Here is a 14,762-nt window from a genome sequence, read left to right as displayed (position 1 = left end):
CTCACTGCATTGGCATCGACGTAATTGTTGAGCAACGAAAGGGCCACTCATCGACGCAGTTGTTGAGTGGCGAAAGGGTTGCTTAGCATCTGCATCGGTGTCGACACAGATGTAGAGTAGTGTTGCTCTGTATCCGTGTCGACACCGATGCATATGTCGAGTGGCCCTTTCATCGCTCGATAATTGTGTCAACGTCAACGTAGTGATGGTCCTTTCATTGCTTGGCAATTGCATTGACGTCGACATAGTGAGTGGTCATTTCGTTGCACAATAACTATGTTGATGCCGACGTAGATGCAGAGCAGTGAAAGGGTTATCACTACGTTGGCGTCGATGCATTTATCGAGTGACGAAAGAACCACTCACTGCATCGAGTGGCACGATGTAAAGCGATGTCGCTCTACATTTATATTGATGTCAATGCAAATGTCGTGTGGCCCATCATCGCTCGACAACTATGTCGACATCGACGTAAATGTAGAATAGCGAAAGGATCACTCGTCACCACTTGGTTGTTGCGTTGATGTCGACGCAAATGCAATTCATCCACGATAGCCACCCACGGCCCCTGTGAATGAACCTATATTTCACTTTCATAGTTATAGAAATTTCAATATAAATTTTTTAAGTCTTCATCAGGATGCTAAAAAGGTTTAACTACATGGGATAATCCATAATTAACCTATACTTATAGAAATTTTAATATAAATTTTTTAAGTCTTAGAGATTAGAATGAGATTTAACTACATACGATACTCCCTAATTAGCCTACGGTGTGGCACAAATAAATACTGTTTTTTTTTTCTAAAGAAAAATGTCTGATGAAATTTTAAGTCCTTAATCTTGTGTAAATGGATCTGATAAATATTATTTTTAGTATATAAAAATATATTATTTCACTATCAGAATGAACTTACAAATAGTAAAAGCATTATAATTTTCCAACTTCCCTTCCCAAATTGGTGTTTAATATCCGGTGAATGGCAATTCTTTTTTTTCAAGATTCCAAGATGTATGAAAAAAAGATTTAATTCATAATGTCTCCTTAATATAAGATCTGAGGATGACTCATATATGCAAACTTATTTGTATCAGCCAAAAGAAAAAATTTGCTCATTATATCAGAATCGTAATAATCTAAATCATGCAAGGGGAGGATGAACTGTCTGTATCGTCACCAATGCCCCCCTGCTTCAAGTGTCCTAATGATCAACACAAGATGATAAATCTGATAATTTTTGTTGTTAAACAGATAATTGGCTCCTTAATGTGTGTTTATACGGAAAAAACACAAACACACAATGCAAAATTTACAAGCTCATACATGTGTGGTTCAGGCAATCTCCAACACTTGAGATATTTAGGTTGACTTAGTTTTTCAGCTCTTTTAAAGGCCAACCAACGTGAAAAAGAAGAAAAACACAGAAAACTAAGGTCAGCAAGCAACTGAGGAGCTCAATTCCAGACTCAAAAACATAAAACATGCTTCTCATGAACACAATCAGAAAACAATCCTGCATGATTGGATAAACATTTTTCTTGCTCTTTTCCTATCATACTGGTCAAGATGAGCTGATCACATGATAATCCATAGTAGCATTAAGCATCCAGCTCAACCAATAAAAGCATCAGGTGAAAGCTTTACAAAAAGTCAATGAACTAGTTATGAATGAGGAGCCTTTGATGTCACATGAGAATTTCCACATGCTCGTCATATCACAGTATGAAAGTTCAGCCACAACAAGATAGCTTATATATACGGCGCTGTTAAAACCTGCCCTAGTGCTGCTTCTCAAGTCTCAACAACATAGAAGCTGAGTGATCAAATAACTAATGGCATCATTATTAACATCTTCTTCAATCGATTACTTCAAGAAGAATCAGAATTTACATGTATAACTGTGAGTCTCAGGGCCTCGTATGAAAAATTTTTGGAAACAATGTGTTTTTGGCTGTCACAAGTAGACTATACACACCATAGCATGGGACATGGAGCAATGCCAGGCAGAAGTACCTGCAAGTTGGTTTAGTCATCACAATAGTACTAATAGATGGAAGAAAACTGAGAAAATATAACACTAACCAAAGTGGAGCCCAAGGAGTTGAGAGCTCGAGAAAACGGTAGGGCCACCTGAAGAAACATTCACCATTATGAAATTATACAATGACTACAGATACATTAGAAATACCATCATTATTGATTATTTGTTGGCTTTATACTCTTATGTAATAAAACACATTCACAAAATAACAAGCTCACCATGAAAAACCACGTGCATGCAGGATCCACTGAAAAATTACATAGATACAGCTCCAAAGGACAAAATATGCCATCCGGAACCACGGGAAAGGCTGGAAGAAGCATAAATCATTTTGTTTTAACTCTGAATACAGAAAGTTGGATTTACGTGATCAGCATCTTATGAGTATGCAACATACCAGACTGTTTAGAGCAGTATCGAGGAGAAGAAATACAAAGTTAAGGGAGTGCATGCACCCCATGAGCTGCCGAAGCAAGATAAACAGAGAAAAGGTTAGCATTGAATAGCTTATAAAAAAGTCTGGGAATCAATGAAATCTTTCTAGAAACTAAAGAAACCAAATAATGGAAGAAAAAGTATCATTGCATCCACCAATATAATAAAAGTAATTATCGTGGTATTTCAACTGCCTGTCCTTCACGAAACTCTTGCTTTATTTTCATTTTGTGCAATCCAATGATATTAGACTTGGCACAGCTTACAACATCGTTTTTTTTAGGAAGAAACACAATACCTTGAGGCTTCATAAACTGACCTCCGATTTAACTCCTCTTTGCTCTAGCTAGTAGCTACAATCAACTCCTATATTCAAACATGCCATACTTTGGGGTATTGATATTTGTTGATAACATACAGATAAATGGTCTTGATTCTGCATAATTATCAAAAAATATTTTTCTCAAGTTCTTTTCTTCTCTTTCACTTATTTATTCAAGTCTTATCCCACATTTTGTAGCTAACACCGAAAGCTAGAACCTGATTCTAACACCTATATTCACTAAAAGGCTTTTCCCTTAGTACTACCCACATGTCACCGGTTTACTATCTACGAAGAGATTAATGTAAACATAAATAAGAGATTTGCGAGTGATATATCCCTTCGAACAGGCAATGATTGTGAACATAAAGATCGTGGCACTCGTCTGTATATGATGACACAAAATTTATTATCCATCACATTATTATCTCCGAGTACAAAAAGACTGATAACTAAAGAAATTGCTATAGCTACACATAAATAAAAAGCATGTAACTTTCAGTGAAAACTTATTTCTACATATTTCAAAAGCTACACAAAACTAATACATTTTAAAAAGAAACAAGACCTGGAAGAAGATTTTCCTTGGAAATATTATACAAGTAGAGAGCACGCACCAAGTCTAGTTTGAAATGCTCAACCGAAAGAAATGGTACTAGAAGGCCCCAAAAGACAATGTCCGTCAATGCAACAGCACCTGCACTAGTCTGTTCAAGTGAATGGAAGAGCTTCACTAATAAAATTCAACAAGATTAAAAGTTATCAAATGTTTTTGTATATTGGCAAGGCTTAAGAGAAAGAAGCAAACAAGTTCCTTCAAAATGAACACAAGAATATAATTTGTAAGAAAATAGGAAAATCATCAAAACAAGAGAAGACAGTGCTCTGGTTCCTTATGATACAAAGTGATAGCTTGAAGCTGGAGAAGCTCACCTGATAAGCAATTTGCATAAGGTAACCCCAAAATCCAAACTTTTGTTCCTTGTCATCATGCTCACAGAAGCTGTGTGATTTGCTAGCTTTTCTGTTTCTGTTAGTTCCAGTCAAAGTTGCATGTAAATCTTCTCCAAAATCTCTTTTAAAGAATGCATTTGCCTCATCATTTTCCTTGGCGTGCTTTGCATAAATCCAGCAACCATGAGCAGACATACAGGTAGCAATCTGTATGGAGGCAAGTTTTATAATAAATGAGTAAGTCACGAGATTAAATAAATTGTCAGAGATATCTGATCATGATGAGTTGTAAGTATCTGGGTATTCCAAGAAAGAGACTAACAAATAGGGGGGTTTTCACCAAACTTCTAGAGAAAAAAAAAAAGAAAAGGAAAAACAAATGCTACAAAGATCACAAAAGTAGAGCATTGGAACATACCAGAAAATAAATGATCACTAATGAAAAGGTCCACCTGCAGATCAATCACAGAAACTACATACAGTCAGTGACTGATTTAGAGGACAAGCATATAAGATAGTGTTTTTCTGGTTCTCTGACAACACATAGATTTATTGACCATTTAAATGTAAATTCAACGAGAAACTGAATGGCCCCTCTTCATATTTCACTTTCTCACTCCTTATAATGTAATTAATACATAAGTAAAACAGGTTATTTTAGCTTAACTGCAGCATTTATTAGGTATAAAAATAAGAACAGGTAATATTAAAAAGATATATCTATAGGTTCATAGAACAGAGAAAACAATAGAACCATTAGATCTATCTATACACCTGATTAGCTCATGACTAACAAGCTGAACCTAAAATAAACCAGAGGTAACCAAACAAGTTCATGTATCGAATACATGGTGGAATAAATTTATCTCAGGTCATAGTTGTTCAAGAACAAGTGTTTGCTGAATGCACATACAAGACTCCTTCGATGGATGCACTCAAGAACTAACAGACGAATCAATAGGTTTGCTGTGTCTTCTGTTCTCTGTCTATGGAACTTGAAGAAAATACCTTTTACTTGATGGGGAGTCGGATTATGGACCCTGATCATCTAATTGCATGTGAAATAATTAATGTTTATATCAAGAAAGTAATAACTCGGCAATAAGAAAAGCCTCATCTATGGCTAGTTGAAAACCGAACTTGACCCATTAATATATCACCATCTTGATTACAGTGTTCTTGAAATACCATTGGACATATAGAGCAGACTAACTAAGAAGAGGCATTTCCAACACAAGCAATCATGGTGATCTTCTATCAGAGATATTTTCCCCTAAGCTGCCGTATGACTAAGAACCTCCACCAAGGAATTCCATCTGCTGCTCCAGGATGATAGAACCTTTACCTTTCTAATTAATCCGAACATGTGTCTGAAGCCACAGATTCGCTAAGAACTAAAACCTCCTATGTCCAATCCACTCTAGATTCAGCAAGTAAAAACTAATCTTCGGAAATTTTAATCGAGCACACGAGATTACAAGGAAGTATACCAGGAGCGATCCGAACATTTCGATGCCAAGAATCCGTTTTGAAGCGCTAACCGAGTGTAGGACTAGAACGCGAAGGCGCCGTCGAGAAGAACAACCCAGCATTAGATCGAGAGGGCGAGAGCTCGGAGGCCGAGGAGCCAGAACGGGTTGTCCTTCTTCCAGCGCTAGTCTCACGGATCCGCGGATCAGAGGGGATCCAAGGCTCGAGATCAAGGCCGCTGACGCCCCGGCGGGGACGGCGACGGTCATGCCACAGGCTGGCGGTGGCATTGCCACCGCCAGCCAGCAACCGAACCCCACCGCCACAAGCGATGACAGGGGCGGTCCGAGTCGGCACAAAAAGGTGGGCCCATTGCCACCGCCAGCCAGCAGCCGAACCCCACCGCCACAAGCGATGACAGGGGCGGTCCGAGTCGGCACAAAAAGGTGGTCCCCCTCTTGCGCTAATGTTTCTACTGGAAGCAAGCGAACAGGCAAGCGAACCCGCCACGAAACCCTCCCACAGTCCGGGCTTTACTGCGGGCCCCATCACTTCTTGCCAATCATCTATCAACCCCGTTCAGGTACCCGCGGGCGAAAGGCTCAGGCAATCGCCATGGGATACACAGCGCTCGACAGTCAAAAAATCTATTCGTCGAGTTCGATATGATTACTTGCAACTATCATTTTCTTCGTCTTCTTCTTCTTTTTTCTGTATGTTATACCTAAAATTACCAGTGAGGCGGGCAATTGGAGAAATAACAATGAAAACGAACAACAAAGCTATTGCCTATTGGTCGAGAGAAGACGCGTGACTCAGCATCAATATCATCAAGTCTAATTAATGTTTCGCATCTACCTCCTCCCCCGCGTCCTCCTCTCTCGTCAATCATCCTCATCATCATCTATCAGCTACATCAGTCTTCATCAGCATTGAATGAAGGCGAAGGATTCGTAGGCGGCTGAACACTCATCACAAGGCCACAGGGATCGACGAGATGCGTTCTGCAACTGATCACTGATGTTTCTTCGATGAAGTACTCCTACTGACCATTGTAACCTGAAGGCTTGGATTGTATCCTCAGCCAAGAAAGCTGAGCTGATCCAATACTCTCTATTTCTATTAGTTACTGCGCTCAAGTTTGTTCTTCTTATAGATCTGCATGATAGCAGACCGAGCAGGTAATCTTGGAAAGCATGACGATGGATCGACAGAAGAATTGGAGGCTTACAGTTACCTACTCGGTATAATACAGCATGATGCTCCAATCATACGTCCGCAGGTCCCACAGGAGGACGCCGGCCATGGTGAGGGCAGCGACCAGCCTGAGCGCGAGGAGGCAGGCGGGATGCAGCGCGCGCCACCGACTCATCCATAGCTGCTCGCTACGCACCGTGCTTGATGCCCTTTCGTCGCCGTCGCCGTTGGCCAACAGGCCGCCGTACTTGGCTCGGTCGGCCTCCTCGTCGTCCCCGCTTTTGCTGCGGTCTTCCCCGCGGAGGATCCCCCACAGGGAGACAAGGACAGCGCCGGCTAGCATGGTGAGGCAGAGGAGGTCGTACCAGTGGGTGAAGAAGGCCATGGACGGCCTTGGATGGAGAGGATACGGTGGCGCTCCCTCTCCCTTCCTCTCTCGCTCGCTCGCTCGCTCTCTCTGTCTTCTCAGCTCATCCCTGCGCGTTCCGAGTCAAGCTTAAAGAGCTTGGGATAAGGCCGCGGCTTCTTGTGGGAAGCCTGGTAGTTTGGACTGTGTGGTTGGCCTCGGAAACAATTGCTGAGGATGGTTGGCTCATTTTGCTGTGCACACCACCACGTGCTTTCCATTGCAATGACGACCGAGGAAGGAATTCGACGCACGAGTTGCTGTCGCTTACAATGACAGTCCATCTTGACCATAAACCATGAGCTTCTTCTTTTACATGCATGGATGATTGATTGATTGTGTGGTAAAAAGGACCAATTTTGAGCTTCTTCCATCCCATCAACTCATCATCTGAGCTGAGATCTGTTTGTTGGACAAAATTCCTGCACAGATTAAAGTTTGTAAAGAATTTGCTGACAAAATAAACCTGAAGAGCTGCAAGTTGAGTTAAAAGTGAAACAAAGAAGATTAAATCGCTGCAAGTTCTTCACAGTAACATTAAAATCTGTGTTTCTTCCAGATTTTGATATTGTTGTTCTTATTGAGCAAAAGGAAGGCTTGTTTCATTTAATGCGATTCAAGGTGAGACAGGGGATGATCAGATAGAAATATAAGAGAGAGAGAGAGAGAGAGAGAGAGAGAGCAGCAGAAAAAATCCACTTAGCTGACCGGTCACAGAATTGTCAGCTTGTGAGAAAAAGTCCACAGCAAAACTGGTGGTGTAGGTAAACGCTGCACCAGGATTTTTCTTTGCAGCTTCTCCTGTTTTGTTTGGTCTATGTCTTCCCTTGTGAATTTTTAGCAAGAAAATTCATCACATATTAGTGATTCTTTTAGCATCAATTATTCAAATTCGGAATAATCTTTAGGGATTCGAAAGTTCATGCATATAGTTTAAACATATAGTTCTATCACAATGTTTCCAAAGTCATGAACAAAATTGAACATACACTAAATATGATCCAAAAGTTTAAACTATTAAGATCATGCATAAATTTTTTTAACATATAATGTCGGAATATTTTTAGTAATATAAGGCGCGCATGAATATTTTCTAACATAATTATTAGAAAGAAACATAACAAAGAGTTGGCCAATCAATCAAAACAAAATGTTGTCTTTGGTGGCTTTCCATGATCATGATGCATAAAGACAGATCCATAACTCCACCTCTTGCTGGTGTCATGTTCTGCACCTTTCCATGCTCAAGGAATAGGTGAGAGCTGCTGGGATTCCAAAGTAGAAGATGCCACACTACTAAATGCTAAGATTATTCAATCCTGGTCATCGGTCAGTACCGCCACACTGGCCCCAATCTGAGTGTATCACCCAACTTCTTCTTGGCAACCTCAAGTTGATTGACCAATACTCGAACCCAACCGCAATATTATATATTATCATCTTCCTCCTCCACCATCGCATGCATCACAAATGAACGATCTTCATTGTATTTTAGGATGCCATTATTGATTAAAACTACATGAAAATCTTGTTTTTATTTATTTATTTATTATACTTTTCACTTAATCATCCGTTAGATATCGTTATACATTTATTGATATCATCACATCATATTCGCCCTGCACAATCACAATTATTGCTCTCTTTAGGTATCAAGCAAAGCTTGTGATTATCTCCATAGCTACGTTAGATATATCGTTATATATTTATTGATATCATCACATCATATTCGCCCTGCACAATCACAATTATTGGTCTCTTTAGGTATCAAACAAAGCTTGTGATTATCTCCATAGCTACAGAGATATCACAATGTGCACGGTCAAGAGAGGACCGATTGTGCGAAGCTCTTTGTCAAGCATCTAAATCACTTTTTTCTGCATTTTAACTTTAGCAACCAATAAATCAAAATCTGATTACTACAACTTATTCAACAAGAATCCAGAAATAGTTATTAATTTCAGAAAAAGGACATAGCATCAAGATTTAGACAAAAGGACTAACCATGGTTTTCACAAACTGGTCATTCTTGTATGTCACTTTGAAGAAGAGATGAGGAAGCTTATCGTGTTCACTCTTCTGATGCTTTCTCAAAAAAGTCGTTGTCGTACTAAGACACTTGACAACTTCATCAGTCTTAGATGTTACTAAAACTACAAAGACATGAATGCTGAAGAAATCAATTAATGTAGATGATGAAAAGGTGCAATATATCAGTTGAACTCTAAATAGGAAACTGATGTGCATACAAACTATGCCTGCAAAAGAAATTTAGACACGATTCTATGGTACACATGAATAAAACATTGACTTCTTTCTGCTCTCTAGTCCAATGGCAAAGCAAGAGACAGACCCACAAATCTAAGCTCAACTGCAAGTGGGAAGAGGTTGGGCCACATGAGTCTGTAAGTGCTTCCGTATTGTGCTAGTTGCATGGACAAGCGATGCAGGAAAAAGATTTCATTCAAGATAAAATCTTCAGGAACATGTTATTCCAAATTCAGAAAGAGAACATGCAAAATCGGATAATACAAGCTACGAAGCATGAACAAATCACGGTCAAGTGCCCCGAGCGATAATAGACGAGGTAAAGATCAAAGAGTTTTTTCATTACCTGCTCCAAAATTATTTTTCGGAAACTTGCCAGGGTTATGATCTAGCAAGTTCCCCTTATATGTGAATGGGTTTGTCGTATGTAGCCATAGCGGCTTCCTTCACGGCCTCACTCATTGTAGGGTGGGCATGGCATGTGCGAGCTATGTCTTCGCTTGAGGCTCCGTACTGGAGGGCTAACACAGCTTCATGGATGAGTTCCCCTGCATTTGGTGCCATTATATGGACCCCAAGAATCTTGTCCGTCTCCTTCTCAGCCAGAATCTTCACCAGCCCATCAGCATCATCGATAGCCTTTGCACGGCTGTTAGCCATGAAGGGGAACTTGCCAACCCGGTATGACACTCCCAAGGCCTTCACCTGCTCCTCTGTCTTGCCAACTGAAGCCACCTCAGGATGTGTGTACACCACTCCGGGAACCATATCATAGTCCACATGGCCTTCCTTGCCCGCAATGAACTCAACGCATGCAACTCCATCTTCCTCTGCCTTGTGAGCAAGCATGGGTCCTGGTATCGCATCACCTATAGCATATACTCCTGACACATTGGTCATGAAATGTTTATCAACTTCAATCCTTCCTGCCTTATCGGTCTGTACACCAATGGTCTCCAGCCCGAGCCCTGCTGTGTATGGAACTCTGCCAGCCGACACAAGAACAACATCAGCTTCAAGTATGCTCTGTTCACCACCAGCTGCAGGTTCTAGTGTCAGTTTCACACCATCCCCTGATGTGTCAACCCCGACAACCTTTGTCTTGAGCATGAACTTCATTTTCTGCTTCTCAAGCATCCGCTGAAATTGCTTCCTCACTTCGCCATCCATCGAGGGCACAATATCTGGTGCAAACTCAACAACAGTCACTTCAGAACCAAGCCTTCCCCAAACTGATCCCATTTCCAAGCCGATGTAGCCTGCACCAATCACCACCAATTTCTTTGGGACTTCAGGTAAAGCCAGAGCTCCAGTAGATGAAACAATCTTTTTCTCATCAATAGTAACTCCAGGGAGGGATTTAACATCAGAACCAGTCGCAATTATGATATTTTTTCCTTTAACAACAGTGTTCCCTCCTTCAAGGGTGTCGACAGATACTTCAGAGGGTGACACAAATTTGCCAAAGCCTTTGACATAGGTTACCTTGTTCTTCTTGAACAAACCTTCGATACCTCGTGTCAGACCAGATACAGCTTTGTCTTTCTGTGCCATCATGGCTGGTAGGTCAATTTCAAGCTGAGAAAACTTTACACCATGACTTGGGAATGCATGTTTGGCTTCATGGTACATGTGAGAGGAGTGAAGGAGAGCCTGCAAGCAGGGAACATAAAGAAATTGATGCAATCTCTTGACAGTGACTGTTCAGCACCTTATTCAGAGGTGTGTTTGTTTTTTTTTACTCTGGCTCCTCAAGAATTTTAAACCAACTGAATCCCTTTGGCTACTAAATTAAAATTGAACCATGCTAAAAGGAATGCAGATATTAAACCAAACCAGAAATTACAGCTTCAATTCCGTTCATAGGTTCCTTGAAGAAGTTGGCAACCAAAAGATACACATGAGAAAGAGAAAGGAATGCCATTGGAAATACACCAGAACACAGTATATGAAAGAATCAAAGACCCTAAACAAAAAAAGGGAAATTGAATCGGAAACCTTATTTTATGCTTATCTCCATACATTAAAGAGGTCTTCCAGCTCTAAGGATCCTATTTCTGTCAAAACATGTCCACAAAAATGCTTTCAGCATTATAGTTCCCTTTATATGTTAGAAGTAACATGACTAACAAGCGCTTCCTTGATTCAAGGTAATGAAAAATCCTCCCAAGCAGGAACTAAAACTTAGTACAATATACTAGATAGGTTAACTTTGACATGAAAAAGAAAGTGAAACAAGAATGGCAACTTAGTACAATATACTAGATAGATTAACTTTAGAGCAAACATGACAGTGAAACAAGAATGGCATCAATCCCCATAATTAGTCGTATATATGGGTTTACCAATGCCCTTAAATCCTAGTACAAGACTAGGGCTAGTTATTTTTAGAATATAAAATACACGTAAACTAGGGTATTTGCTGCTTGCCATAGCTATAGGAACCAACCACTAACTCCTCAATTGTTCCAAGATAGGGAACCCATGTGGGAGGATTGCTGTGATCTGAATGGTGAAAATCACATGGGGATTGCAGCCACAGGCAGCTAGAGGACCCATGCCTTTCGCATGAAGGTCATGCTTGGTAACATCATATGATAAGCATTGAGAATTGGAATTGCATAAGGATATATGGTGAACTGAGACACGAAACTGCTTTACAAAGGGAGGCTTCTAAAGGATAGGAAAGGGTGGACAAAAGGTGGGAGAAAGAGAGCAAGAGAGATCAAGGTTCGTAATTTCGTATCGTACCGGTGTTTTGAGCTTTGCTCGGTATGGTACGGTACGGTACAGGCGTTACCTTCTGGATCAAGATCGTCAAGGGAGGGCGGCGTCGGATCAGAAAGCGTTGAGGTTCTCCCGATTCTTCCTCTTCTTCTGCCTCTTCTTCGAGCGCCTTCTCCCTTGACGCTTCTTCTTCCCTCGTTGCAGCTAGGCCGCAGCCAAGCTAATATCGTCCGGTAACGGGCTGTTCGCGTATCGGTCTACTAGCGGACCGGTACATACCGCCCGATACGGACGGTATCATTCGAAATTAAAATCCTTGAGAGAGATATGAACTCACTGCAGATTATCATGAGTCACACCAAATGGATAAATATAACAGAATCACTAATACATTGGTTGAACAAGAAAAAATAATTATCTTCATTCGTAATTCCCAAGTCTATGACCATCAAATTATATAGTTATCCCAATTACAAGTAGGAAAAGAAACAACTTAAAACACATTATTGAAGTGGTTCTCCTTTAATGCCAAGATAATTAATCACCATGAATTGTTCAATACTTTGTTCACGACTTCTTATATTCCTAATTGAATAGTTTTATCCACCAAGTCCAATCAAAACTGACAGTTCAACTCGCTGAATCAGCTAAACTCCTTCCAGACTTGGCATTTCCTTACTGCAGGTCAAACATCAGGCAGAATTGTTGCCAACCAAAATCAGACGATTCAGCAAACAATGCAGTCACGTACTATTACTCGATCTCCTTGGACTCCCATCTGCATCCATTGGTTAAACTCCACTTCTGCTCCGACAAAGATGAATCAAGGAGTGGTTTTGCTCTTCATGATCTCGAAAAGGCCATTATTATCTTAGCACCACTGGTGGAGTGTCGCCTGATGAAACAAAGGATCACTCAAAAAGGGAAGGTCATAAGCGATTGGAGGGGCCAGGGGTCGTGTGATGCTAGAATAGGCGGAATGCTGCCAGAAAAAATGCTTACAAGGAGATAAAAAGTCTTCTTTTCTCTAATTGAAAACCATAATAGAACTGAGCAAAACCAAAAATTCCAATCTGGTTCAAGTCTGGTTCCTCCTTGCCTTCAAGTTTGACTTCAACCCATCTGTTCAGTTCCAAGCTCACCCTTGAACCAAAGTGCACTGAATAAACCTAAACAAAACCCTAGAAAATTTGATCCCTCCCTTGCATTGTCAGTGAGTCTGAGACCCTTCTGTCAAAGCACTAAATTTTGATAAAGACCAACTCTCATATATATGAATAATCCACATTTTGCAATCAATTGCAAATGCATCTCATCTGACTAGTAAATGATACCTAAAGCCTCCAAAAATGATAAAATAGGGTAGCTTAGACTCAATTTCTATCTGAAGAAGATAAAATCAGCATGTGTCCAGAGTAGATTTGTAGAATGGATATGCAAATACTATACATGTAATGCAGTGCTTCAAATAGTGAACAAAAAGGACGAAACAAAACAATGCTATGCCGCTTTCAAGCCTCACCGTTTCCACCACCTTTCCAACTAATTACCGTTACCTCAAGAAACCCAAATCAATCAAAGGATTCCAGTTTACCATAAGAAGACCACAAGAACACGGATGGAGTTGGGGAGCAGAGTCGAGGCATCTTTCGATCTACTTGTTAGAAATACTTAGTCAAAAATCAGAACTGAGGAACACCACAATCTATGAAAACCACTAAACAAACAGAAAACATGAATTCAATTATCTAGCCCATAAACAACAGATCAGATCTATCTGGTTCACCGAACACAGAGATTCACACCGATCACCACAATCAAGCATCAGAAACATGAATCGGAAACAAAGACCAAGAAGACAGATGCTACACGCTAAAGGGATCGGAAAGGGAAAAGGAGGGATGAGGCGATCTTTCACCTTGGAGGGGATGCATCCGACGTTAAGGCAGGTGCCACCGAGCGTCCCCCGCTTCTCGATGCAGGTCGTCTTGAGCCCCAACTGCGCGGCCTTGATAGCCGCCACGTACCCACCGGGCCCGCCGCCGATCACTACCACGTCGTTCTCGTCCGCCGCCGCCGCGAATCCCCGGCAGAACACGGCAGCTCGCCGCACCGCCTCCGGCCGGAAAACATCTCCAGCCCTCCGCCTCGCCAAGCTCGCCATCGCCGCCATCGCCGCCGCCTTCTCCTCTTCCTCTTTCTTCCTCTTCTTCTCGCGCAGGCAGTTGGAGACAGCAGAAATAGGGCAAAGAGTCAGTGCATACTATCTATTCCATAAATTATATTTTTAACACACACACACACACACATGTATATAACGGGAAGAGATTTGGGACTGAGGGAGAAGCAGGACCGTTGGATAAACGGATGTGGGACATTTTTAGAAAAGTCATCGGCCGTCCGATGGAGAATGTAGGGTCTGGATGCATAATAAGACGGAGGGCCAGCGGCAACGCGTATTGGATTACGGTTGATCAGCGGGTGGTGTCAGAGAGCGAGAGAGAGATAAGACAGAAGCGGAAGATGGCGGCTGTCGAACCGTTCAAACCCGAGAAGATGGTGTCCTCACGAAGAACATAAACATCATCCCTTCCCTGAAGCCACGACGACGAGCTTCACACAATCCTCCCATCGTATAACAGCCCCTCAAACCATTGCTCGAGTGCGGAGGCAGATGATAGCTCGTAAGGAGCTCAACTCGATCAAGGGTTAGACAATCTTGATAACCTGTCCATTATCTTCTTTCAATTCAACGTAGAGCTCAACACCAGCAAGAAGCGAAGGGAAGAGAACCTTCGGAACATGCATTTGCGGTAATTAGAATTGAACGAATACAACTGCTCCGTAAATAACAACAAGAATTAGGAATTGCTGCTGTCTAAACCTTTTCGATTGATATGCATTTGCGGTCATTTTAATTTTTCTTAAAATTAAAACTTTC

General features: G+C 41.2%; 2 protein-coding genes across 2 annotated transcripts; both read right to left on the bottom strand.

Moving 5' to 3' along the window:
• Nucleotides 1–1,633: 1,633 nt before the first annotated feature.
• LOC135597286 (uncharacterized) lies at nt 1,634–7,200 on the bottom strand. Its single transcript, XM_065090041.1, has 8 exons — nt 6,465–7,200; nt 4,172–4,205; nt 3,733–3,960; nt 3,417–3,506; nt 2,440–2,505; nt 2,261–2,352; nt 2,084–2,131; nt 1,634–2,014 (listed from the first exon to the last, which is right to left on the bottom strand). Exons 1-8 carry the CDS (start codon nt 6,803–6,805, stop codon nt 1,909–1,911), a joined length of 1,005 nt encoding a protein of 334 aa, XP_064946113.1. The 5' UTR covers nt 6,806–7,200; the 3' UTR covers nt 1,634–1,908.
• Nucleotides 7,201–9,271: 2,071 nt separating this feature from the next.
• Nucleotides 9,272–14,105, bottom strand: LOC103971435 (dihydrolipoyl dehydrogenase, mitochondrial-like). Its single transcript, XM_009385453.3, has 2 exons — nt 13,740–14,105; nt 9,272–10,747 (listed from the first exon to the last, which is right to left on the bottom strand). Exons 1-2 carry the CDS (start codon nt 13,992–13,994, stop codon nt 9,497–9,499), a joined length of 1,506 nt encoding a protein of 501 aa, XP_009383728.1. The 5' UTR covers nt 13,995–14,105; the 3' UTR covers nt 9,272–9,496.
• Between the last annotated feature and the right edge of the window lie 657 nt (nt 14,106–14,762).

The sequence above is a fragment of the Musa acuminata genome, chromosome BXJ1-11, assembly GCF_036884655.1.
Source record: "Musa acuminata AAA Group cultivar baxijiao chromosome BXJ1-11, Cavendish_Baxijiao_AAA, whole genome shotgun sequence".
NCBI classification, from domain to species: domain Eukaryota; kingdom Viridiplantae; phylum Streptophyta; class Magnoliopsida; order Zingiberales; family Musaceae; genus Musa; species Musa acuminata.
Note: the sequence above shows the minus strand (reverse complement) of the source record. Positions and strands in the feature narration are given on the sequence as shown.